General features: G+C 41.1%; 1 protein-coding gene across 1 annotated transcript in view; it reads left to right on the top strand.

Moving 5' to 3' along the window:
* Positions 1-27,956, top strand: part of GUCY2F (guanylate cyclase 2F, retinal) — a 98,283-nt gene that overhangs the window by 54,506 nt on the left and 15,821 nt on the right. The window contains exons 9-15 of the mRNA XM_004685699.1: positions 8,126-8,302; positions 10,427-10,583; positions 15,991-16,140; positions 19,466-19,614; positions 21,843-22,006; positions 22,796-22,988; positions 26,386-26,560. Of these exons, the coding sequence (XP_004685756.1) occupies positions 8,126-8,302; positions 10,427-10,583; positions 15,991-16,140; positions 19,466-19,614; positions 21,843-22,006; positions 22,796-22,988; positions 26,386-26,560 (1,165 nt within the window). The remainder of the gene's footprint in view (positions 1-8,125; positions 8,303-10,426; positions 10,584-15,990; positions 16,141-19,465; positions 19,615-21,842; positions 22,007-22,795; positions 22,989-26,385; positions 26,561-27,956) is intronic.

The raw sequence follows: 27,956 nt of genomic DNA, 5'->3' as shown, positions 1-27,956 counted from the left end.
ACTACTTTACCTAATATGAGAAACTTGCAACAATATTGTTGCATTTAACATTTCTACCATTTTTTACCTTATCATATGCATTACTTCCACATGTATTTTAATTCCATAATAAAGTGCTAATATTTATTTGAGCATTTATATGTAATTTATAGAAATTACTAATGAAATAAAATGTTCTATTAACTAGCATTTCTCTATTTCTGATAACTTCCATTTTCTCTTAGTAGTTCCAAGTTACCAGAGAGCATCATTTATCTATAGTCTGAAGAACTTTCTTTAGCATTGTACTGTAGCTCTGCTGCTGTTGAATTTTCTCAGTTTTTGTCTCTTTTATAAATTCTTACCTTTTAAATGGCAATTGGCAGGTGGCTTTTATTCTTTTGTTATTTTAAATAAGTCATTCCATTATTTTCTACGTTCTGTGTTTCTGCTGAGAAATCAGCCATTATATATTCTTCTGTATATCTGTGCTATTTTTCTCTGTTTTCAAAAGTTTATCTTTAGATTTCAGGAATATAACCTTGATAGGCCTAGTTAATTTTGCTTTGTGTTTAACCAGCTCTGGTGTTTGCTGAGATTCTTAAATGCTTAAACAGAACCTTGAATTGCTGGAACTGAGTATGATCCATCTAAGTGGTTTGTGTGTATCCTGTTTGTGATTCAATAAGCTTCTTTGAATTTTTTTCGTTGATGTCTTTCAACTAATTCATAAGTTTTGAGATCAACGTCTCTTAAAATATTTTTCCTGCCCCATTCTCTTATATTTTTCTGCAAATGAAGTTACATATGTATTAATATGTTTGATATTGTCCAACAGATCTCTGAGGCTCTATTCTTTCATTTTCCAATCGATTTACTGTTTTTCAGATTGATGTATTTGTTAAACTGGCCTCTCTTTAACTTTATTAAATCTTCAGTTGTCTCTTAAGTCACCTTGTGAATTTTTCATTTCAATAATTATATTTTCCAACTATAGACTTTCTATTTGATTCATATTTATAGTTCTGTTTCTTTGCCAATATTTCCTATCTGTATAGTTATTATATATATATATATATATATATATAACCTTATAATCTATAATATGTGCTTTGAACTCCTTTTCTGCTGATTATAACATCTATACCAACTCAGGATTGATTTCTGCTGACTGTTTTTTTTTTCTTGAGTATTAGTTCACATTTTTCTGTTTCTTTGTATATCCAAGATTTTTTGGTTAGTAACCACACATTATAAATGATATATTATGAAAACTCTCGATATTCTTCTGTTGTCTTAAGAATGATTTCTGTTGTCACTCTTGCAGTTGTTATCTTTGTTAGACCTATTTTTAAAAATATTTATTTATTTATTTATGAATACAGAACTGGAGTACAGGCCAGGGATGTGTGTGGGGGGGTGGTGAGAGGATTCAGCAGAGACAGAATGGGGAGCAGGACAGGCCAATGGATGAAGTACACTGCTGAGGGGAGCAGCGGGCGGGTCAGGAGAGGTCTGCTGTGCCATGTGGATCACCTCTGGGGCTGGGATCGAACTCATGCTGAGGTGGCTGCTGATAGCCTCACAGTGCTGTGCTTTAACCCATTTTACACCACCTGGGAGGGCCCTAGACTTATTTTTCAACTTCTTTTCAAATGTAGTATGCAGTAACTATTGATAAAATCTTTGATCAGTAATTTCATATTTAGTTGCAGCTTTTTTATTGGTCTCCCTGTGGTTGCTCCCATGCATGCAAAGGTTAACATTCAGTCAAGAGGTTGGGAAGACTTTATGTATGGATTTTTCGGGCTGATCTCCTTCTGTCGTATATCACTTTCTGGGAATTCCTCCTTGACTTTCTGATTGTCCTATTGGCTCCAAATTTTGCCTTCTGATAGATCAAACCTGCAATCCAGGTTTTTGCCATCAATTTATGTGTATTGGGGATTGGACTCATGCAAAAAGTAAAAAGCCACAACTTTTACACTTTTAGTATCTTATTCAAGCTTATACTTACCACCATTTTTGCTTTTGGTTAATTTCCAACTGCCTTTACTTAAAAAAAAAAAAGATACACTTTTTATAGGTTTTATTTGTTTTGTTGATTAGTTAAGGACATTGTCCCAAAGTCTTCTGTCAATTTCTGTTTCTACCTTTTCAAGTATCTAGTAATTTTTTTATTGATGATAGGCATTTTGTATAAAGACTCTGTACAGACTCTAGGTAATATGTTCTACTGCTATGGGTTTTCTCTTTTTATCTTTAAATGAGTAGGGTGAGGGACTAATAGCACTAATGGAATCAGACATTGAGCTGAATGGAAGTTTTATGTTGCAGATTTAGACTGTGTTTTTATTCTGTTCCTCAAGCATATCTCTCCAGAAGCATGCAGAGATTTATATTCTTCACTTTGAAAGATTGGGATATTCAGAATTTGTGTTGAAGGCTATGATGTTTACACTCATGCCATGAGCCTTCCAAATTTCACAAATATTTTTCGTCAAATTTTGTAAATGTCTTAAGGAAGCAACTAGCCATGTTTGTTGGTGATATTATTCCTTTAGAGACACTTTGTTTCCTAGATATTGGGAAAATGTAGAATCTCAGATCATCTTATTGAAGCTTTGTAGTCTCCTTTGTAGCCCACAACTCAGAAAATATACTGGGGAGGAGGGCAGCGCAGAAACCAACTCACATTTAGGTCGCCTGAAATTTATGTCATGCTAGTACTTCACAGCTTTAATGGGTTTGCCTTTCCCCCAGCATAATCCTTCTGTAGGCTAACTAAACCCAACCTTCAGCTTGTGCCAAGATTTAGCAAGTGACCTGAGGGAAGAACACTAGGAATCTGCTTATCTCATATGGACTCCTGCCTCTTACATTTTAGGTTCTTCTTTAATTTCCACATATTCCCCATAGTCTTAAAGTATATACATGTATACTATAAAGTATATATATATATATATATATATGTTATATATGTACACACACACACACATACTTTGGCTTACTACTTCCTATTCGGTATTGGAAATCCCTCAACTAGTCGTTAATATGAAGAAAAAAGCTGTTTAAGGTGGATTATTATATTTTGCATGATCTGACTCTTCCCTGACTTTTCAGTCTTATCTCACACCACAGTATTTCCATCAATCTCTCTGCTGGCCACAGTGGCTTATTTTCAGTCCTAGGATTGTGATATGTTCCTAGCACAGAGAATTTTCACGTTATTCCAACCTCTGGAATACTTATACTTTCATGTTTTGTCTGCTTAATTCCACTAATCCTTTAAAATTAAATGTTTTATTTTATTATTGAAATAACATCACATAATATTATATCAGTTTCAGGTGTTCATCATTGAGAATCAGTATGTGTCTATACTGCATTATGTTCACTGTGGAAAGTCCAAAGTTATCCTTCACCATACCATTGTCCCCTTCTCCTTCTCTTCTGGTAACCACTAATTTGTTCTATATGTCAAATGTTTACTTGTGTTTTATTTGATTCATCTGTTTGTTTTCTCTATATACTACATTTGAACAGAATCATACGTTATTTCTCTTTCTATGTTTGTATTATTTCACTAAGCATACTTCCCTCTAGGCTCATCCATGTTGTTGTAAATTCAGGATCATTTTTAGTTTCATCTTTTAATGCCCAGTTCAAATGTCACTTCCCTGGAACCCCTCCTCAACCTCTCTGAATGGTCAAAGCCCCAATTATACATACTCAAACTCTGCATCTCAACTTAATAGGGCTTATCAGAGATTCAAGTTTGTGTTTATATGATTACCTGATTAAAATAAGAGGTCAAGGACCATATAATTTTTTTCAACACTTATCATCATCTCTTAGCTTAGTCAGTGCCAAACACACAGGAGGATACTCAATACATGTTTGTTAAATTGATGAAGTACTACTGGTGGGAAATATAGCATTGGAAGTCTTCTATTAATACCTTGTTAATATGTTATATTGATAGAAGAATAGGAGGTCTTGAACTCTAAAAGAAAACAAAACAAAATTTAGTAGAGGTATGAGAGTAACCATTTAGTCCATGGAGGTAGCAAATATTCTTGCCAAAGTAGGGAACAAAGGCTGGTATTATTAGGGACAGGCACTGACATGGAGAACTAAATTTCAATAAAGAGCCATACCCAACACTGTGATGGTTTTACATCTGTTGTGCAAGTAGGGATAATTCTTTTGTTAGAATATCCCAGAAACATTTTCAAGCAGATGAAGTCACCTTAAAGATTACTTAAGCCAATGCTTGAATCAGGAGCAGCAGCTGTTTCTGGTAGTTGTATGCATAAAGGTTTCACATCAGATATTGGTTTAATAAAAATCTTGGGAGATAGGCCACATATGACTATTGGACATTCGATTGTAACCAGCTAAGGAGATATTATAGATAGGGCAAAGTACAAAGTTTATCCTATAAATATTCAGATGGCCATCTTGCTAAAGTTGGTATTCCAAGTATTCTCTGCTTCCTGGGGTCATCTAGAATATCAGTAAGACATGACTGCATGTAATTATCTACCTGATTCCTACATTGGATGTTCTTTATTGGTTGTAGCTGAGGACACATGACTGTAAGATCTGGGGAAAACTTTAGACCTGATATGTTACCATGGTAGGGTTACTAGTATAATACTAGATGGCACAACAAATAGTCCTTCCCTCCTTCCAAATTAAGGTCTCAAACACAACATAAGTTTAATTCTCACCAAAATAATAGACAAGTTAGGTGTTATTGACTGCCAGGTGATTTTCTTCCAATATGATGTGATTCAGGGACCGAGGCTCTAGCCATATTATGGCTCTGCCGTTTCTAGGTCCTTGTCACCATTGAATTCATCTGTAGAAATGAGAATGTAACCTTTTAAAATACTTAACCTAAAAATGACACATACCATTTTCTGTTACATTCCATTGCTGAATTCAATTATATAACTATACTTCACTGCAAGAGAGGCTGGAAAATGTGGGCTACTTCTTTCCCAGTAGGCAAAGAAACTGACTAGTTTATGTTGAATGGCTAGCAGTCTCTGACATGGCCACTTTGTACTCTATTTTCCAACCGAGTTTCAGAGCCCAGAAGTTTTGGCTACTTGGTCCATAAGAGGCAGTACAATGAACTCTTATAAGAAAGTGCACATATTTCTATGTATAGGCTGAATTTCTATGCCTGCCTTAACTGGTTCAGGTTCTTTCAGACTAAAATAATTTTCATGGGTGCCTAGCTATTATGCTTAGAAGGCAGCTTTGGTGCTCAGTATATGGCGTTCCCATCAGGGGTAATTTATCTCACCTTGGACCATGCTATTGGCGATGTAGGCTCATGTTCGAGGTCAGTGTACCTCATATCAATAAATGACCCACCATAATCTTAATACTCAAAATTGAATAATTCTTGATTTCATTTTTTCCCTTTATTTATATCACCAACAAATCATGTGATTTATAACTTCACAGTGTATCTGAGATCTGCCCATTCCTGTTCATTCACACTGATACCACTCTAAGCACACACACACACATACATACATGTATATATATATGTGTAGGTATATGTAGTATGTCTGTATATGTAGTGTGTGTGTATAGTATGTCTGTATAAATAAATACATAGGGTAAGTGGGTAATTAACAATTTCTTAATGGTAAAATTCAGCAGATACATTTTTGTCTTCATCTTATCTGACCTCTGTTATTTATGACATTTTCTGAAATTGTTTCTGGTATTTACCTCACTTTCTTGAAATTTTTCTGTGGCATTCATAATTTTGCTCTCAACAGGCTTTTCTCCTCTGGCCTCATTTTAAAATCTTTGTGTAGGCTGGTCTTCATTTCCCCATTATTTAAATGTTGATATTTCTCTATTCTCTTTTTATTATATAGCCTTCTTTGGGTTATCTCATTCACCCCCATTAATTTAATCTATCACTTACATGATTACAATTCCCAAATCTACTTATCTATATCAGGCCTATTTCCTGAACTCCAAACCCTGAATACCCAACTGTCTTTGGAATAGTTCCACCTTGATGTCCCACAGGCGATGATTCTTAATATGTCCCAAACTGAATTAATCAGTCTTCCCCACCATCAAAATTTGCTTTCCCATCTATTATTTGTGAACGTTTGCCAAGGCTTAAAGCTAAGCCTGGGATAGAGATTGTTGTTGAAATTACTCATTGACAGAATGCTCTCAAGAGAAAGGGACTGGTGGAAGCTGGATAGGGCAAAAGTAAAAGTTCAGCAAGTAGTGATCTCAGCTAGAAACTACCTTCATTATGAGCTCCTGGGTGAAATGTGGGAGCACATGTTATGCCACGAGTTCCACCTTAAAATGAAGGAGTTGGAATTGTGTACCATCCCCATTTAGTCAATTATTAGCTGACATCGTGGGTGGGAGCTAACCGATTAATTAAGGTGGCTCCTCTTTAGCTTGGACTCTAGGACAATTTTCTCAAAAATGGTGGAACTGTGAGTTATTATTATTCAGAGCTGCCATTATACAGAGCTGCCATTATACAGAGCTGCTGGACACCACCATATTCATGACTATATCATCCCTAATTCTCTACATTGATGTGTAGCACCACCATCTACCCAGGAATGCAAATAGAAATCTGGAAGTGATCATAGAGTTCTTATCTCTCTCATCCTCCATTAGAAAGTAATAATAATAAGTAACAGATGTTGAGTATCATAATAGACATTTCAAATTCTATTGTAGGAGTCTCAAATTTGCACAGTATGTGGCTTCTGCCTATCACTTTAGCTAAGTGTCTAACAATCTTTCCCTTGTACTCTGTTGTGGCTACCTTAAACCTTTTGCAGTTTCTTCAACATAACGTGTCCTCACTTTCTGTCTCCTTCTCTTATCATGTCATCTTCACATGGTCATTTCTCACTTACCTTCATAAGAGTCCATATGTGACCTCCTCTGGGTCACATTCTTGAAGGCCCAGAATGACGTAGGTCCCAGGGTGACCCAGAGTGATGCACCATCTCAGCTCCCCCAGCATTTCCTCTTCTCTTCCATCAGAACACATGTCTGGTAAAATATAGCTGTCAGTTTCCTTGCCTATCACTCACTTCCCCACTTTGAATGTGAGTCCCTTGAGGATGACATTTTGTTTCTCTGTGTCTCTAGCATGCTGTCCAGTGCCTTGGGCATTGTGTGTGCACACTACATGCTTCTCATACTAGTGGAAAAAATGAATGACTGTCTAAGTTAAATGTCAAGATTCAAGATGGTTCTTCTGAAATAAATTTTGTAGGTTTTGAACTGATATGTATATAAGCTATTTATTTTAATTGATGCTGGGTGAATGAACATTCACAGAAAGATAATCTATTTCACCTTTTCATGCATTAATGCTCGATAGTCCTCCTAGGTCACTGAGCTCCACTCCAAATATTTCCCAAAGATTAGGAAGAAGTTCCCAACCTCAGCATTCATTTACAATATGGTGAGAGACATTCCTCTCTGAAATCTCCCTTTTTTGACCAGTGCATTTGTTTGCCATCACCACCATGAGAAATTGGCACACACTTAGGTTTTTAAGAACTCCCACTTTTTATTTCACAGTTCTGTAGATGAGAAGTCTAAGCGGGCTCAGCTGGGCCTTCTGCTTAGCATCACACAAGATTGGAGTCAAGGTATCAGTTGTGCTGGGCTCTTATCCAAAGTCTAAGGGAAAACCTAGGCTTAATAAAATTGTCAATAGAATTTAGCTCTATCCTGTCACAGGACTGAGATTCACATTTCTTTAGGGGTTGTTAGTTGAGTGCCATTGCCAATTTCTAGAGGCTGCGTACATTGCTTGGTTTATCGTCCCCTTCCTTCATCTTCAAAGTCAACAATGGATGGTTGATTTCTCTTCTTCTTGGCTCCTTTCTGGTTTTAAGGGCCTGTGTGATGAGATTAGGCATACCCGGATCATCTCCCTTTTGCTGTATAACAACACAATTATAGGTGTAACATCATGGGTTTGGAGAACATGGGGCCAAAGTGCTGTAAGCCACAGCCACCAATTATGGAAGGGTGTGGGGAAGAGTATGTGCTCTAAACCCTGGTTCCCAAATAAGACAGGACAGCTATGACTTCCATCTCTTTCCATTTTCAGATGAAGGACCTGCGTCATGAGAATGTCAACCCTTTATTGGGTTTCTTCTATGATTCAGGGATATTTGCCATTGTAACCGAATTCTGTTCCAGAAGGAGCCTAGAAGACATACTGACAAATCAGGATGTGAAACTCGACTGGATGTTTAAATCATCACTCCTGCTGGATCTCATCAAGGTTAATGGATTAATGGCGGAGATCTTGTGTGCTTCCTGTAGATTAGAACTTAAATGTTTTATTTACTTAAGATCACTATGATTATGTCTCTCCTCTACCTTCCTTTCCAGGGTCTGCCCCCACCTTTTCTCAAATCTTTTGTCATCTGTTAAAGGTATAATGTAGAAGGGATTTATTTGTGTCACTTATCCCCACCAACTTGAGGGCCAGATATATTTTTCCTTCTGCCACTGAGCACTCTGCTTTAGACAGCACTTTATTCTATCCCACGTCTCTGCTTTCTAGACATTCAAAAGTTCTCATTCCCATATTTACTTACTCCAATCTCCTGGTTTTCACCTAAAATTTGGCTTAGTCTAGAACTAGGTGATGGGATTTTGCATACCACAAGTGTCAGTGTGTAACTCAGCAAAATTAGAAGTCCAAAAGGCCACTGGTTCTATTAGAGGTAAAAATCTATTGACAGCAAAAGGATTCTTACATGTGTTCCTGGATGAACAACAAAGGAGTCCGTGAACTCCCTGGAATGATATGCAAATTGTATCTTTGTGTACTTTTAGGGAGGCCTATTTGGATAATCAATGACTTATCGAACTTCCTTCATATTGGTCAGTCATGACCTGGCTTTGTCTTGGAAATCTTGTAAACTAACATTTTCCAAGTTATTTTATAGACATTATCTCATTCTAAGTTTCCATAAGTGTGATAAGCATTCTTTTAGAAATACTTAGAGAATTTAAGTGACATACACTATATTATATAATGTCTGTGACACACTATAGATGTTCAACAAATATATATCATCCAACTATTAAGTAGCAGAACTCAGAAGAATCCAAATCTCCTGATTCCTATTATTGTGCTCCATTCTCCTTAAGCTGGGTCCCATGAGTTATTGAAGAAACTTATAAATCATTGTTCTCTAAGGTCCATGATGAGCGGAACCCAAGCATTAGACTAGCCCTGGGGGAAATTTTGCCTACTGTAGACTCTGGATGTACTGGAGACTGCAAAATTCCAAGGGCATTAGATATAAAACATACAGATACAAAAGGGTGTCAGGCTGCAAAATAGAGCCAAATACTTAAAAGGACTAAGCATAAACAGTTCTGAGATGACTGGAGGAACATATGGATGTATTTATATGTGAATGATTAAACCCATCTGATAGCATCCTGGTAAATCACATTGAAAAGCATATAAGCTTGCCAAGCAAGCTGTAGAGATCAATAGTGTTTTACAGCCCTTTTTATTGTCTATTTTTATTTATAAAAATGATGCATTTAATTAAAAAATCAAATTATATAAGTATATGGGGGAATATTGAGATTTACTCAATCCTTTTTCATGTCCTCTCCCAAAATCAAGCACTGCTAGCAACTTAGTGATTAGCTTTTCAGTTCATTTCATGTATATTTACATACACTGTAGAGTTTGATTTCAAAAATACAACTATGACATACTCCTGCAATTTACTCTTTCTTCACTTTATGGCTTAGTGATGGAGCCAGTTGATGGCTCCCTGTCAACATCTTATTAACTGCTGCAGATTATTCATAGTTTGCAATTTCTATAATTCCATCTAGATATTTATTGTACTTCAATTGCATTATGTTATAAAACAGGACTGTAATGGGCATTATTGTATGTCTCCTTGTGCACATGTGCAAGCATTTCTTTGGAGGAGGAGGAGAACTTCTAGATCACATGGCCTGCATACTCTCAATTTTGATAGCTGTTACCAAATTGCTCACCAAAAAGGATGCACCAATTTCTATTCTGCCCACTGTAGATTAGAATTGTGCTAGATCTTTTTTGAGAAACATCAGAATCTTAAAATTTTTGGCAATTACATATGTATGGATCCATTCTGTGTTTAAAATTTCAATAAGTCTCCCAATAAAATTCTCTCTACAGATAAGATAGTATTCCTCAACAGGGCATAGCATTTTAGAGCTAGAAGGGGTATGGAAATGATTCTGTTGTCAATGTTTTGCTTTGCCTGTATATAATAGAGAAAAGCTGAATTTTGGTTTATAATGCATTAACAATCTCAGAAAGTGGCTCTGAACGCACAAAATAATTAAATAAATTGCTACCTAAATCCTGTTTGATCATTTGCAGGGCATGAAGTACTTACACCACAGAGAGTTTGCTCATGGCAGGCTGAAATCTAGGAACTGTGTGGTGGACGGGCGTTTTGTACTTAAAGTCACAGATTATGGCTTTCACGACATCTTGGAAATGCTAAGACTCTCCCAAGAGGAACCTTCTGCGGAAGGTAAGCAATGAATTGTACCCTTCTGATGTATACAAGGTAACTCCAAAATTTCAATGAGACTATGCATAGAATTAAAGCCTCAGGCTGATTCAACTCCCTACTTTTGTTGAAAATCCAGCCTCATTTCCAAGCCAAAGGAGTTGAATGAAGTCTGAGGGCTGTAATCTGGGCACAGCCTATCCTTCAGAACAAAGCCAGTGCAATAATGTTGAGTTCCTGCTGAGCAGGATTAGGCTCTATTGTTTGGAGACCCCAGGAGTCCGTAGAGGAACTTGCTGAGCACTAGGCACACAGTAGGTGCTCAATAAATACTTGTCAGATTGAATGGAAAGTAATTTGGTAGCTGGACCCCCACAAAGCCCATTCTGAATGGGATGTCACTAGAGCCTACCCACATGGTCTCTGTGTGAGAGAAAAGAGTAAGGAGGGGGGCTTCAGCATGTAAATGCTCTATGGGTTGTTGGGATGGATTCAGACAGAACGACAGCCTTCTAGTAAATAAGCAGGCATGCTATAGCTAACACTCATTTAGTGGTTTTGTCTTTTGCCTAGTGCACCAATGGCAGCACCAAACAGAGTTTGTATGGGGTCATAACAGATCAAAGAAATAGGAGGAATCTGAGGTGGGGAGTGGGAGTAGGTGAAGGAGAACTAGGAAGGAGTGAGCTGATGGAAGAAGGAAAGAACAAAGAGAAAGAAAAAGAGGGAGAGGGAATAAATAGGGCTAACAACTTATAGGAAACAGGCATAAAAAGTTTCAGTCAGTTTTGCCAATGTAAGGAAGAGAGAAAACAACAACAAAACATACAGAGACATCTGAGAAATGCAAACTGAGGGAGAGACAAAATGTTCCAAGGCATATTCTTGAAAGAATCACTGGCGTTCTAAGTTTTAAAGTGACTGACTTCAGTACACAGGATGAACAAAGCATGAAATACTCAGGGACACACGAACAGAGAGACAGTCTAGTAATCAGTGGCATCATCTTTGTTCTTGACAAAACTTGCGGCATATTAAACCCTAGAGAGCCATCTAGTCCTATTCTCTCCCTTTACAGATGAGATAACTGAAACTCAAGATGTGTCCCAATCATGCAGCTACTTCACAGCAATTCCGGAATTTTGATTCAGGTCTTCTGAAGCCTTTCTTGATCCTATACCCAGCCAAATTAAAAAACAATAACAACAGATCCCTCTTCCTCTGTCCATTCATGCTTTGGAGGATTTGAAGTTCCCTGTAATCACACACACAAAAAAACATATGTGATATATTACCCCTCTACCCCCCCACTCAATATTTTCTGGCTGCTGACTTAGTCATATGGTTATTATTTGACTGATTCTAATTTGAAAGCTTGCAGTAGTTGAGCCTGGTGTTATGCACTAAGATGTTGGGACAACAGCTGCACTATTAATAATAACAGTGGTGAGTATTTAGCTTCCTGTCAAAGGGAGTCAGTCATCAACAGAGATAAAAGACAATGCCCATTTCTCAGTGTTTTCTTTAATGCATAGGTTGGCAATGTTCAAACTTAAGAAACTTTGGCCTCTAGATCAAGGAGAGGATAACCACAGCGTGTGTGTGTGTGTGTGTGTGTGTGTGTGTGTGTGTGTGTGTGTATGTGTGTCTGCCTCTCCCTCATCCCATTTTATTTCACTTGCCGAATTGCCTAGGAAGTCTGGATGCGCCTCCCCTTCTTCACACACACAGCAGCTGGAGGGAGATTTCTGAGCGGCCAATCTGCTGACCATGTCACAGCTGTGCCCAAGTTACTGACTGGTGTCCTTTTGCTCTTCGGATGAAGTTCAAATTCCTTTACATGGCTTACAAGCGCTGCTCAGTCTGGGCCTCGTCAACCTCTCAGGCTTAAACACTTGCCCCTGGTCTCTGGGCTCCAGCAGTACCAAACTCCTCCCAGTTGTTTATTTATACCAGTGTTAACAGGCATATTAATTGTTTAAGTTTATTTAGCAAAAATCGATTAGAATCAAGTAGCATCAAATCCAGCAGAGAGAAAGGTGCTCCCAGGCGCTGCACAAAATGAAATACTTTTATAGCCAGAAGGAAAACAGGAAGAAGGAAGATAAGCTAGGCAAAAGGGGGTGATTTGGTACTTTCTTTTAAGGGGTGGCAGGGGTCGATGGGGCAGATTATCTAACTTCTCCTGATCAGGTGAGTCCTGAGTGACTGATAAAGATCCCACTCCTGAGAAAAATGAAACTGTATCTAAGTTCAGTCTCAGTTTGGTGATAAGGGAATTGTCCGAAGTGACTCCATCTTGGGCCAGTTGTCTTGTTTTTAATACCAGCCAGCTTTTCTTCCAGACCTTCACACTTGCTGTGCACAATGTTTAGCACTTCATTTCCTGGTTACTGTGTTATCCTCACCTGAACTAGCTAAATTCTACTCTTTCTTCATGGTTTAACATAAATAGCAGTGATTCCAGATACTTTCCATGACCCCTTATACTCAGCTAAGCTCTCCTTTTTATGATTCCTTAAGGCTTTGAACTTCATTGTAAGGCCATACTTTGTATTACATGTTTAATTGGTTGAAGATTTGGCAGATTATCTCTTTATCCAAACTAAAAGCTCCAGGAAAGCAACAAATAGGTTTTGGCTCCTTCAGTACCTTTCACAGTACCTGGCAGAATAAATGTTGGCTGAATCAATGAATGGATGAAATAAGGAAACTTGCTGTTCCTTACCTAAGATGACAGCTGACTAGAATGTTATATGGGAAAGTTCTTGGGGATCATCTGGCCCAACTTCCACTTTACAGATGGGGAAACTGAGTTTCATACAGGTGAACTACAGTGTAACCAGTTGGGATACTGCACGCAGGTGTTTGACTTCAGCTCTGTGTTGTTTTTTACTATGCCACACTGACTCTCTGAGGTTCATTTTATCACTATAGCAAGACTTGGATTTAGTACTGACTCCAGAAGATACAAAACAAGCCAAAGTGATTTTTCTAGTTTTCCTGAGAGTTTAGGTGTAATAGTAAGTAGTGGCTCTTACTTGGCTCTGGAGTGGGAATGGGGAAATAGGGGTGTGCTGTAAGTGTATTCATTCCTGTCCACTCTCAATTATATAAGTATAGTGCAGATAAAACCTCATTTTAGCCATTAACAACATACATGTAAGTGCTCTCTAAAAATACTGTTTAGTAATGATTGTATTTAATCACCCACCTTTTTACCAGAGAGTTTTATCCTCCTTTTCCTTCATGTGCTTTTAAACGTGCACACAGAGAGGATGACAGGAATAAGCAGCAACAGACTATTTTCCTGTCCCCTCACTCCCCCCTCCCCGTTCGCAACCTCAAAACAAGCCTGAAATCCCTGTCAGAAAGATAGTCCTTGAACGAAAGTATCCTTCAGTCTTAGTTTTATTTCTATTGATACTTCTTTCTTCACAAAGAAGCTTAAGGGCAAATCCACCACGTATATCAGACTTTCGTGGGGCGGGGGTGGGGGACAAAGCTAGGCAACATGTGGAGGACAAAGAGAGAAGACGAGTGATGATTGGGGGGGACGCTAGAATTCCCTGTTTTATCATTTTGGTCAGGCCTGGTTCAAATAAGAATTTCCAGGATGAGTTTCTGTTTTCGGGGTTTTACTAACAAAGCAAAATAATCACTGACCTTTCACCTTTCCTGCTACATAGCCCCCCTTTTCCACATAGCCCACAAGGTGAATGGTCAGTCAGCGCTTTCCTCCTACTACCCCATCCTCCACTTCCTTCTGCTGCCTCCCTATGTGGGTACCAACCTGTTTAGCCAACTGTGTCCCCTTGAGAGGAAGCTTGGGAGCCTATCACCAGCCCTGACACTTCCTCGTCAGTCATAGCCTCCCATGTGTGTGGACCCCTATCTGTACTGTGGCGGCCTCCCTGCCCCCTTCAGGCCCCTTTCCTCTCACTTCTGGCCCTTACAGTAATCATTTCCTAGCTGGTCTCCCTGACTCCAGCCTCTCCTTCTTCAGTCCATCTTGTGCAGGTTGCCAGATTAATCTTCCTGAACCAGCTTTCATCAAATCCCTCTCCAGCTCCAGCTCCCCTACTGCCTTTTGTATTCACTCCAAATGCCTTCATTTGGCTCTGGGGCCTCTCACCTTCTGCCCTCATTCTTCCAGCCCCCGGCCCCACTTCATCAACCCCGTTTCTCATTATTCCCTAACAGAGCCCTTCAACTCAGCTAAGCTAACCTGCTTACCACTACCCCCATTCGCAATTTGCTCCTTTCTACCGCTTGTTCTTTTGCACGTACTGTTCTTTCCCCCTACAAAGTCCTTACCCTCTGGGCTCTAGGGAACTGCATCCTTGACCTTCTTAACAAGCTTCCTTGAGGTTTAACTTTTCCAGGAAGTCTTCCTGGATTAAAGCAATCAGCTCAGGGTTTTTTTTTGGGTTTGTTTTTTGGTGTGAACTTTATGGAATTGTCAATATTTGACCATTTTTGACCTACAGAAATAGAATTTTCATATGTCTCAATGTGAGATACTCCCTCCAACTTTTGACTATCTATATTGCTAATATTTATTTCTATATTGCTTAGGGGGTCCTCACTCCTTAAAATTCTGAGTCTCTGCTCTAATTCTCTCACGCAGAAATAATATGTGTTTTTTTTTTCCTAGTGGGGTCTGACATGCACCAGAGTGTACAGTGCATGTTCAATTTTAGCTTTGACTAGATTTACTCCCCTGTACATGTAGTGGCCCTCATCACAACCTCTCTTGGATTATGGTAAGGGGTACACACATCTCTCTTACGCACTGGTCTGTAAACTGCAAAGCCAAAACAATGTCTAATTCATCTTCAGAGCCACCCCTGCACCTAGCACAGTGCCTGGTACATAGTAGACTCTCAATAAATATTTGCTGAACTGAGCTGGAGGAATTGCTGCACCCTTTTGCTCTGCAAGGAAGAGAGGAGGTCTGGGATTCTCTAATCCTCTTAGAGAAGACCTGGAGAAAGTAACTTGTGAATCTCTGAGTCCCAGCACAATCAAATTACCAGACACATATAGATCTCAGCAAACAGCAAATCCATGGCAACCAGTCTGGCAGTGTGCTCACCTCACCCTGGGTGCCTGCCAACTGCTACTTTCAGGCTCAAGAGAGCGAGAAAGCCAGCCAGCGCCAGATAGTTTTTGTACTTAGAGCTTCTTTGCCCTTCCCCGCACCTCTGCTGTGTCTGCCTTTGTGGTCCTGGGGAGAGTATACTACTTTCTCTGCGAGTAATTCCTTAGATTCATAGACTCAAACCCCAGCGGGGTTGGGGGGGCACTTACATGCCAGTCTGTCTAATAAAAATATAAAGCAGTCAATGAAACAGCACCCTTGGAGTGCTCAAGGGCACTGTCAGTTAATCCCGCCTGCATTCATTAAACAATGCTTTCCTTTCAGAGTTGCTGTGGACGGCCCCTGAACTGTTGAGATCCCCGAGGGGCAACAGGTTAGGTTCTTTTGCAGGAGATGTCTATAGCTTTGCCATCATCATGCAAGAAGTGATGGTCCGGGGCACTCCATTCTGCATGATGGATCTGCCTGCTGAAGGTAAGCAGGAGGTGAGAAGAGGGCATCAGAGACCCACCATCACTCAGAGCATCAGGCCAACCCAGACTGACATGATTGGCAGAAGAGTGAACTTGGTTATGTCTGTGCTAAATGCTGATTAGTCTACTAGCAGCCCATGTTGTGTGCAGGTGGAACAGTGTCAGGCATTTGGAAGCAATTCCCCCACCCAAGAAGCTAGGCCTTTTCCAAACTGTGACATAAGCCAAAGTCTATAGTACCTATGCCAATCATTTTTCTTTCTTTCTTTTTTTTTTTTCAAGCAGCCCCCTCTATTCCTTTGAGATACTCCTTGCCAAATATTCCAGTACTCTCTGTGATGCTCCTGGATGTTTAAGTTCTCTCATTCTTTCCAGTGACTGGCCACAGGCTTTCATCCTCATCTCCCATCAAAATGTTGGGCTATCAGGCAAGATCCATCAAGGCATGGTAAAGGCAGTGGGCGAAAGTTTAGGATATATGCATATCTGAAAATAATGGTCCCTCTACATACTTACTAATCACAAATGGAAATATATTAAGTTTACCAGAGGATGCTGCAGACACCGCCTTAACCAAGTGATCAAGGCACATCCACACCCAGTTGAGAGGTGCTGTGCAAAAATAACTGGCCAGTCCTCATCAAAAAAAATCAAAGCCCTTGATCTCCTCCATCTGAGGTAGAGGGAGCATTGATAGTTTGGCAGAATATGCACACATATGGAAGAACAAAGATGTAACTACCCCCCCCAAACAAAAACAAAACAGTTCAGGCCCTCCCTGGTGGCACAGTGGGTTAAAGCACAGTATTAAGAAGCCTAAGCCACTTCCGCATGAGTTTGATCCCCGCCTGCCCCGGAGGTGATCCACATGGCGCGGCAGACCTCTCCTGACCCACCCAGTGCTCCCCTCAGCAGTGTACTCCATCAGTTGGCCTGTTCTGCTCTCCACTCTGTCTCTGGTGAAACCTCTCACTCACTGCCCCTGTACTTCTGGCCTGTACCCCAGTTCTGTATGCATAAATAAATAAATCTTTTTAAAATATATTTAAAAAAACAGTTCTATGGGTAATGAGATGTATCAAAGTTGTTTATGACAGAGAAAGAATCAGGAACCATGGTAGACTGGAGGAGACTGAGTCACGACAATTAAATGGAATATGGGATCTGAAACTGGACTGTGGAATAGAAAAAGAACTTTAGGGAGAAATGCATGAAATTCAAATAAAGACTGATTTGTAATTGTACCACACCAGCATTATTTTTCTTCATGCCACGGATATGTAAGTTGTTAACACAGGGGAGATGAGTGAAGGGTTTGCAGGTAATTAGTACAACTTTTCTGAAAGTCTTATTAAAAATAAAGACTTAAAAAGTTCAAAAACCAAACCAAACTCCAAACTCTTATTTCCCCATCCATCACTTGTTTAAAAAAGCCCAGATTCCTCTTGGGATGTAGAAGGCCCAATCTGTCCTCTATCCCATGGAAGCAGGTTTCTCTTTGGTTATTCCCCATACTCCCTCATTTTTAGGGTATTACATGCAGGGGTGGGATAAACAAGGTTTAATTCATGATGGGGATGTTTAGAGTTGGGGGTGTGGGGAGTAGACTAGCCAAGGAAGGAACGGGAAGATAGCTAGGGCCGGAACTTTACCCTATGGGAAATGAGAAGCTGGGTACGGATTTTTTTTTTTTTTTTTTAGATTTATTTATTTGTGCATACAGAACTGGGTTACAGGCCAGAGGCTCAGGGGCGGTGAGAGGCTTCACCGGAGACAGAGTGGGGAGCAGAACAGGCAGATCCACGAAGTACACTGCTGAGGGGAGCAGCGGGCGGGTCAGGAGAGGTCTGCCACGCCATGTGGTCACCTCCGGGGCAGGCGGGAATCGAACTCATACGGAAGCGGCTTTTAGATTCTCAGTGCTGTGCTTTAACCTGCTGCGCCACCAGGGAGGGCCTGGGTATGGATTTTAAGTGAGAAAGTGGCATGGCAAATACATGTTTTAGGAATGGTTTGGAGAAGGCTAGGCTGGAAGCTGAAAGGCCAATTTGAGGCCTAATGTGGGTTGCTGGGGACATTGAAGGCTATTTTCTCTAACCACTTAAGAAGTTCTCTGCCTTTGTAAAAAGGTCAGTTTGACCTCTGGTCACTAAAGGCAGTTGGATATGAATAGGGAGTCTAGAAGCTTAGATGAGGTCTGAGGCATTTGGAAGTTGGGAAATATAATAGTAGATTGTGAGTTACCAGTCATATGACTGTACTTCAATTTTCTGCTCTGTAAAAGGAAAATTCGTAGTGCAAATCAAGAAAAACGCATGCAAAGTGCTCAACTCAACTCAGTCTCAGACAGGTAAATGTTTCACTGAAGGTGCAGTTCAAGGTCCAGCAGCCAGCAGGCTCTGGATAAGACCCTGAACTATTTACTGGAGTTCTTTAACTTTGTGTCCTTAAGGGCCAGGCAGGCCCACAGCCTCAACTTGGGCTGGGCCTGGACTTTCAGGGGAGACAGAGTGGGCTTACTGTGGTGATGGGAAGGCTTAGATGATTTGGAGGTTTGTGTGAAGAAGGGCAAAAAATGGAAGGTATAATGCTTGAATTGACATCAGGTTGGCCACATAAAAAACTTGGGGCACATGGGATAAAACTGTGCCTAAGTGATAGCAATACTCAAGTGATGAATGCCGGCGTTGTTCAGAGACAGTTTACATTCAGGCTACCTAAGGAGAAAGCAAAAGAGATGACCTGTCTGTGATTTCTCTCTTTTTAAAATATTTATTTTTATTTATTTATGCATACAAGAACTGGGGTGTAGGCCAGAGGTATGTGATTCGGGGGTGAGAGGATTCCCCAGAGACACAGTAAGGAGAAGAACAGGCAAATCTACTGAAATCCACTGCCGAGGGAGCAGTGGGCGAGACAGGAGAGGTCTGCTGCATCATGTGGGCCGCCTCCCTGGCTGGGATGGAACTTAGGGTGATATGGCTGGTGATAGCTTCATAGTGCTAAGACTTTAACCCCTGCACCACCAGGGAGGCCCACGGTCTCCTTCTTGACTAACGGCTTTTCTCAGCTAAAATGTAATTATCTGCCAAATATTGCGTCTTCTCCCATGATTTGAAAACCTTTCTTGAAAAGGACTGTGAAGATCAAAGGGTCATTTGTGTGGCCAAACATAGAATCAGACCTTTAATGGTGAACTTACTGTGGCATATAGACATAATCGTTTTCAAGGATGTACAGCTGAAATTTATACGTTATAATGCACTTACTTCAATTAAAAAAACTATGTATGGAAAGAAAGCCTTTCTCATCTTGCTTCTGGACAGCCATCATAGACAGACTTAAGAAGCCTACTCCTGTGTACAGGCCAGTGGTCTCCCCTGAGTATGCCCCGCCAGAATGTCTCCAGCTGATGAAGCACTGCTGGGCCGAGGCTGCTGAGCAACGACCAACTTTTGATGAAATATTTAACCAGGTAAGGACTCTGAATCTTAGCCCTTCCTAGATGTCATCCCAAAGCCCACCCACCAAGGCTTCGCATCCTATTGTGGAAAGTACCTTGTACAAGAGAAAAGGTCACTCCAGTTGGGGAAGAAACACAGGGGCTGTGTGCAGGCACTCAGTGCTGGAAGGTCACCAACCTGTTCTCTAAGAGCTCACAGGACGGTTTTGATGCTCTTCTGGACCTCAACTCTGGTCCATTCACAGCCTAACTTAATCAACGTTTCGAAGCTGGGATTGAACCACCAGTCATTTGCAAGGCGAAGGCATTGAGGTGGTTTGAAGCTGGGTGTCATGGAATAGACAGGGGTGTTCAGAGAGCTGTGTATGCTTTGGAGGTCCCAGAAAGCTATGACAAGGTCACCTTTTCAGTGATCCCAAGTATTTTCTGGAGAGTCAGAAAAAATACGGGTTATTTGTTTGGAAGGTTGTTCAAAAGGGAACAAAGTACAAATATGGAGTCCTAAAGGAGGGGTTTCCTTTGGTTTAGGGGGAAATTGAGACAAAGAAGTGTATAAAAAAGGCAATGATCATACTCTGTAAGATACTGGATTTCTAAAGAGTTTCATCCCCTCCACCCCATAAGATAGTGAATTTCTATAGATGTTGAATTTCCTCCTAGAGTTGGGGCTTAAAATGAAAGCACAGAGAGAGCTCTCCCAGGAGAGCTGGTTCCCATGTTGGAGCCTGCAGTTTGGGTTTTGTTGAAACTACAGGACACTGAAATTAAGGGTGTTCTCTGTGAGTGCTGTGTCAGCTCTGAAGGAGAGGCTTTTTGAGCAGAGCTGGAGTATACAACACTGAGATGTTTTGTGACTGGCAGGTATTTGAGGCGGAAAACAGAAAGAAGTGGACTGAAAGCCTGAGGGGCCCTGCCTATGAAGTCATCCGTGTCCCCAGCTAACAATGTCTCCATTAGCCCGGTTGGGCTTCTTGAGGACACTCAAACAGGTGTTCAATAGTATGGAAAAGGAAAAGGACCGTGAAGGTCAAATTTCTAAAACCTTACCATGAGGCAGGAGAAAAGCATTTGCCCTTGTGTTGATGCTAGAGATGTTATTTCAGAAGGCAGCCAAGAAGCCAGTGATAGAAGGAGTGTGCATCATACAGCCTTCAGAGAAGATGTTGCTGGGGCTGTCCTCACTGAAATGCTTCAGTGGAAGTTTAGATTGTCTAAGAGACAAGGGTAGCCTCCCAACTCCCTGCAGTTAATAGAATTTAAATGGAAAGGAGAGATGAAGTTGGCTTCCTGAGATAGGTGATAGGCAAGTCCAAAGCATCTGATGTGGCCACTGAGATTGCCTGCAGGGCCTGAGGAGGCATTAAGATGTGGGCCAGGCTCAGAAGGAATCTCCTTGAGGCATCAACTGCTAAGTGGAATATAGGTGAGTCGGCTGTATAAAAGGGTTCTGTGGGACAGATTTCTAGATGTCTGCTTGTTAAAACACTCTGTGAGTTTTTATTGTTGTGAACATAGCCTTGCAATGCAGAAGGCAGCAAGGAGGTGCTCTATCCTCACATGATTCCTATGCTATGTCCAGCTTTCTCTTGTCTATGTAGATAGGGTCCCCTGAAGCCCTACTGAAAATCTGTGGCCTGAGGCCTCCTTTCAGGGATCAAAACACAGAATGGGCAAGACCAGTGGAATTTCTACACAACCCTAACTGACACGAAAGGCAGGTACTGGGGAATATCACTATTGCTAGGTCACACAGTAAAAAATAGGATTAGATCTTGGGTCATATTTAAGAGGTCACAGAACCTCCCACTATCCAAAGACTGGCAACATAGCAACATTAGAGGATAAGGATATGTAGTAGGCTGCTGAGGGAGAAGGGTGAAGTAGCATTCCCTGCCCTCTTTCTCCTTAGTCCATTCTTAACTAGCTTGGACTCAAGCCAAATTCTGTTGCTTTTGATGTGGCTATGATTCGTGTCATACTGAAGAATTCTGCTCAGACACCCCTACTCAGCCCTACCCAGACTTGAAAGAACCGTAAGGGTAGGAGAAAAACTACTCAGGGGCAAAGTGCCCTGTGAATGGGCCCGAGGGACAATGAAGTACAGTCTTTTCCCATTTGTACCTGAGTTCACCTCTCTTGCCCTGATGTTTTTAGACTAAGGGATTTGTGACCTGGGGTCCTGTTCATCATCTCTGAGTTTGGTGAGAAGTCCTTGGATTCTTTTTCTGTTTCACTTCCAGTTTAAAATTTTCAATAAAGGGAAGAAGACCAATATCATTGATTCCATGCTTCGGATGTTGGAACAATATTCTAGCAACTTGGAAGATTTGATCCGGGAGCGGACTGAAGAGTTGGAAATTGAAAAGCAGAAAACAGAAAAGCTTCTAACACAGATGCTACCACCGTATGTGTGAACACCTGAGGAGTGTGAATCCTTGTAACAGTGTGTTCTATTAAAAACAGAAAAGAATTACCCATCAACTAACTGCTCCCTCCTCTTGTCCTGCACCCTCTCTACTCCCAGTAGGTTTGAGTCACACTTTCAAATCAAAGAAGAATTGGAAACCAAGGGAGCAGAGCACACTTCCTAATTTCCACCACCTGTGAATCATGCTGGTCATTTAAGTTTTTGGTGCCTTGGTTTTTCTATGTGTCATTTCATGACTTTGCCTGAAAGTTGACCAATTAAAAGGAGGCAGTTCTTTGCGCTCCTAGAGGAAAATAGCAGGGTTGTGTTTTTTCTAGTTTTTTCCTCCCTTAGCTGAAAACCTTATCCATTGCTACACTTTCCAAATTGTCCCGGGTACCTTATCATGTTGTAATATGATTCGCTGTGAGATAACTGGGGAAACTAATCTCATGCAAAAGCAACCATCTGGGAACTTTGAGGGGTAGGGGTGCTTGAGGGATTGAGGGAGGAGTGATTGAGGAAGAAGATGGAGAGCTGAAAAAAATCCCTTAGGACACAGATCAGGGCTGTCTGTTCAGTGCTGTGTTCTGGTGCCTGGCACATATGAAGTACTCAATATATGTTTGTAGAATAAATGAGTGAATTAATGCTTACATCCAGGTGACACTTTCTTCTGCATCATTTACTTGGCAGAAATTTTTGGGAAAATTGTGTCTAGTGGATGTGTGTATGAGATGGAGGGAAGCCTGTGTCCTCTGAAGAACAGCTGTGTCTGCTTTTCAGATCAGTTGCTGAATCCCTCAAAAGGGGTGGCACGGTAGAACCTGAGGGCTTTGACTTGGTCACCTTGTACTTCAGTGACATTGTGGGCTTCACCACCATCTCAGCCATGAGTGAGCCCATCGAAGTGGTGGATCTTCTCAATGACCTGTACACACTCTTTGACGCTATCATTGGCAGCCATGATGTCTACAAGGTAAGTTACTTAGCAGGAAATTAAAGTCCAGAGAAAAACTTTATGTGAGGCTCATGTATGTGTATTCAAAAATTGAAGGATATGATTTTATTGCATCTCATTTTTATTAAAATTCCAATAGTACAACTCTTTACTTCCATTGGTGTCCCACTGTAAATAAAGGCAAGATAAAATACACTCTCAGATATAATAATCTCAATCCAATAAGAGATTATTGGTCAGTTTTCTTTTGAGCTGTTTTCTAGAATTGGCATAAAGAAGAGGTTGGGGCCAAATGGTTATTGCATGTCAATGGTGAAAAACCCATGGTGTAATAAGTATTTTGCTTGGCACTGAAGGGGTGTCTTGTCCATGGTTGGTCAGTGCTGCAGAATTCTTCTTGGTAAAGTTTTTGTAGATTTAATTCATGTTGTTATGATTTGGTTTCCTTCTTTATGTACCATTTTTGTACAGGAAGAAACTCTGACGTTTTGCCAATCAAAGAGCTATTAGACCTGAGGCTCTTTGTGGTTGATGTGGGGTAACCAAAACCTACCTACTGGTCTGAGGTCTGAGGAAATGATTCATTTTGAGGGTGCGACCTCCTGCTCACACTTTCCCCAACCCTCTAGTCTGTCAGTCTTCCTACCAAGAGTTACAGAAAACTAGTAGAGAACAGATGACTTTACCCACCCATTCAGCACCATGCTTCCTTATCCTTGATTCTATGTGCTGTCTTGTCTCTATGGAGAAAATGACTAAAAATCCAATAGTAGTGCAGGGACATTTCCATGCTGTCCTTAACATGGATACTTGTCTTATTGATGGAGAAAGATACCCCAGGCATATCAAACTCTAGACAGCTCTCTGTCCGCAAACGAAGGTAGAGCTAGAGAATGAGTAGCTCCATTCATTGGGTCCTTCACAGTAGCCTGAAATGTTCCAACTCTCAAATCACACACAGGGCAGTGTGTTTATCTCAGATCAGACAGAGCCTTTTCAGGTCAGGTAGAGAGCCGGAGGGCTAGGCCAAGCCTCCTAAATAGGGCTCAGAAATAGACATCATACCTATCAATCAACAGTAGCTGCTAATGAATCAAGAGGCATACATGGAAACCACGGTGGAGGAAAAATCCATGGAATCAGACTACCTGTCTTAACTTGTTGAACTCAAGCAGTCTGAAGAGAAAAACAAATCACTGAAAACTAATTCAGTTGTAACTAAAGTCAAAGATGACTCAGCATGGACAGTAACACAGCCACCAGTTTAATCAATCTAACTGATTCTGTTCAGACACTGTTGGGGGTCTTAGGGATGAGGGAGGCTATTGAGTATTCTGGTACTTCATGACTGCAGTAGGGAGTTAGTGTGCTATTTCCGGGACAGAGAAGGACTCTATGAATCCAAAAATGGAATCCAATTTTCAGTCCTGCTTATTAAAAACAATACAGTGCAAAGGAAATAAAAATTGAACAAGCAGTGAGTCACCAAAGCTTTTTGTGTTTTCATTTTCTTTACCTGTAAAATTGGAATCACCTCCCTTGGCACTTGATAATCTGAAATTGGAAGTGAGAGGGCTAGTGCGGAACTATGAAGTTGGTGCTTTGTTTTTTTCAGTTTTTCTGCCACCACCCCATCTCAACCAGCCCAACCCCATCTTATCTTCCTTTTCTGTGTCTTTAAGCAGCCGACAGTCCCACAGTGGTCTTATACCAAATTCGGGCAGTGACCATGAGCCCCACCCTTCTAATTTCTCCATCCTTGGAGACTCTTGGGTGACTAAATCATTAAAGCTGAGGGGCCGACAGCCAGCAAGTTTCTCCTTCCCTTATAGCATGTGTATTGTGCTCCTTGTCTTTCTACAAGCAGACATGTTTATTTGAGGACAGGGATCATATTTTCAAATTGGGAGGCTCTGGATAGAATCCTGTTGAGATACAAAGTCCCATAGATGCAAAAGATCACTGTTACTGGCTATAGAAAGTTGTGGCGAAAGGCTTAAATCTGATTATTAAACTTTCTCTAAAGCTGAGTCATAACCACGTTCCTGTAGCTGCTTTTAAGCTATATCAGTTTGGTAATGATGAGGAGGATTATAAAAACACTGATGATGATGATGATGGTGATCACTTGTACTTACCATCCGCCACACAAGTTTCAGTGATTTGACATACATGACAGTAATGGAGTCCTTAAAAATCCCTAGGAGGTAGGTACTGTCAGTGTCCCTATTTACAGATGCAGATACTGAGATGTAGACAGGTTAACTGACTAGCCCAATTACCACACAGCCTGTCAGTGTGGTTATGGGACTCTGACCAAGGCTGTATGACTTAAGAACGTCATGCTCTTGCCTGCTGTACTCTGTGAGTATAGTTCTCTGCATGCAAAGAACATAACCCTTAACTGATCCAAACTTGTAGTAGCTGAATCTACATGGCACATTTCTCCAAGTGTATTTGCCTACTTATCTTTTGGATTTATTTGAAAAGGTTGAACTTATTAGACACCTGGTATAGGGAGATGAATAACACACCTGGTGTAGGGGAGGCTTGGTTTTATTTCCAGATGTCCAACTTGAACTACACTTGCAAAGGGGCTGTTCAGTAAAAATTGAACAAGCTTTTGTGTTTGAGCAAACCCTTTTGTATCTTCACGTTTTTTACCTGTAAAGTACTGTCCCATGGGGTAGTTTTTGGAGAAGAGATGGTAGCTGGTGGCAAAAGTCCCAGTCCTCATACCAAATGGGCCTGCAAAATTAACAGCTCCTATTAGCAAGGCAACACAGAAGCAACAGACTCTTCCACCTCCAGAATATAACTTTTCCTGTACTTGGGTTAAGGCTGTTCTAGCTAATTTGCCTGAAATCATCTAGAGAAATGCTTGCTGGGGAAACATCACAGGCACCTTCTCCAAAGGTGCCCCCTTATGGACATCCTAAGCACATTTCCAGAAATTCCCTTTTCCTAGGATTTAGATGGAGCTTGATATTTTTCCAGGGCCAACCAGATCCTGCAAAGTAGCAACACTTATTTCAGAATCTCTAGGTGTGTGTCATTAAAGGGGGGAGGAACCCAGTGGTCTGTGGTTGGGACTATGGGTGCATGGACAGTGGGGATGGTGAGATGACATACCACTGAGGAGGCATGAACTTATTCCCCTGAATCATGTACAGTGTTGTAAACCAATGTTGCCTTGATTAAAATGAAAAAAGAATAGAGATGGGGGGAGATACATAAAAAGAACAAAACTCCTTAACCGAGTCTAATGTGCAGCCTGGTCAGGGAATCACTGGCAGCCTCTCTTCCTCGCTACACAAACACACAACACCAGCTTTCACCTTGCCCTTTCAGGTCTATGAAAAAACAAACACAAAGAAGTTACTTGCTTGAAAATTCCATTTCCTTTGATTCCCAGGTAGAGACAATTGGAGATGCTTACATGGTGGCCTCAGGCCTCCCTAAGAGGAATGGCAGCAGGCATGCTGCTGAGATCGCCAACATGTCCCTAGATATCCTGAGTTCCGTGGGCACCTTCAAGATGCGGCACATGCCAGAGGTGCCAGTCCGGATTCGAATAGGCCTGCACTCAGGTAACAAGAACCAGTGAAAACGAAAAGATATACCACTTTCCTCAAGGGAAGACCAGAGAAGGGTGGGGCGGGCAGGGTAGCTCTTGCCTGTTGAATGACAACTGGATTGTTCAGGAGCATCATGGCCCATAATTCCTTTGTACCTCCCCAAATGTATTTTCTTGTCAGTGCTTGAACTACCCCAGTGGGTGTCACTCATTGTTCTAGGTACTGAAGAGGTTCAGCGTAGGCCACTCCATGGTGTGCCATGTTGGCGTATAGATTACTTTTAGCTGAAGACAATTAAGTTGCAAAAGACTCAAAAAGAGCTTGACTGCCTAAAAGAATTTCAATAGAGGAACTGTTTCAGAAGGAAGCTATCCACAGATATCTATGTTATCACCCTGAGCTACGTGCAGTGAACTGAGAGGAACTTAGCAAAATCTGTTAAAATTCTCCCCTGGGTCCCATTGTCTCTGGATGGCACTGAAAACATTCATTTATCAAGTATTCGTTCTTTCTGTCTTCCTGTGAGTTGCTGTTCATCCTTCCCTTTGAAGTCCAGATATCTACCCACTTCTTAGGTCAGGATGGCATATGTACCTCAAATGGCTGCTGGGTGTCTCATGTCATTGTGGTACCTCCCTACCACATGATTAAGTTTTTTCCCCTCCTGTTAATCTATGTTAACTAAGTTATTACAGCAGCTAGAGGAACCAACAGGTGTAAGGAGGAAGTTTTCCTCTCAGTAGTGCCAGATCTTTTCAGCCTATTCATGATGGTAGAGCCAAAATTTCCACATTTGTTTAAGCTGCGAAATCAACAAGCATTTGTTATATATATATTTTTTAAAGATTTATTTATTTATGCACATAGAACTGTTATATAGCCCAGAGGTTCAGGGGTGGGGAGAGGATTCACCAGAGACAGAGTGGGGAGCAGAACAGGATGATCTACTGAAATACACTGCTGAGGGGAGCAGCGGGTGAGATATGAGAGGTCTGCTGCACCATGTGGGTCACCGCCAGGGCCCAAGGATTGAACTTGCACGGAAGCGGCTGTGGCTAGTTTTCAGTGCTGCGTCCTATCCCCTTGCACCACCAGGCAGGGCCCAGCATTTGTTATACTTAGAAGAATGATTTAATTAGTTGAAATTTCAGCCCCCAAATTTCAATTCTGCATTGGTCCCCTGACGAAAATGCAGCTCTGTGGGGAGCAGAAGGCAGGTCAGGAGAGGTGTGCTGTGCCATGTGGGTCACCTTCCTGGCTGGGGATCAAACTTGAGCTGCAGTGGCTGCTGACAGCTTCATATTGCTGCATTTTAACCCTCTGTGCCGCCAGGGAGGGCCCTCCTCTTCATTTTATCCTTCCCATCTGTCTTCACATATCCACAGTTGTCTTGCCAGGTATCTCCCTT

This window comes from Condylura cristata, unplaced genomic scaffold (genome assembly GCF_000260355.1).
Source record: "Condylura cristata isolate star-nosed mole 26May11 unplaced genomic scaffold, ConCri1.0 scaffold00019, whole genome shotgun sequence".
Classification (NCBI taxonomy): Eukaryota; Metazoa; Chordata; class Mammalia; order Eulipotyphla; family Talpidae; genus Condylura; species Condylura cristata.
The sequence above is the reverse complement of the archived record's forward strand: the minus strand, read 5'-3'. Positions and strand labels throughout refer to the sequence as shown.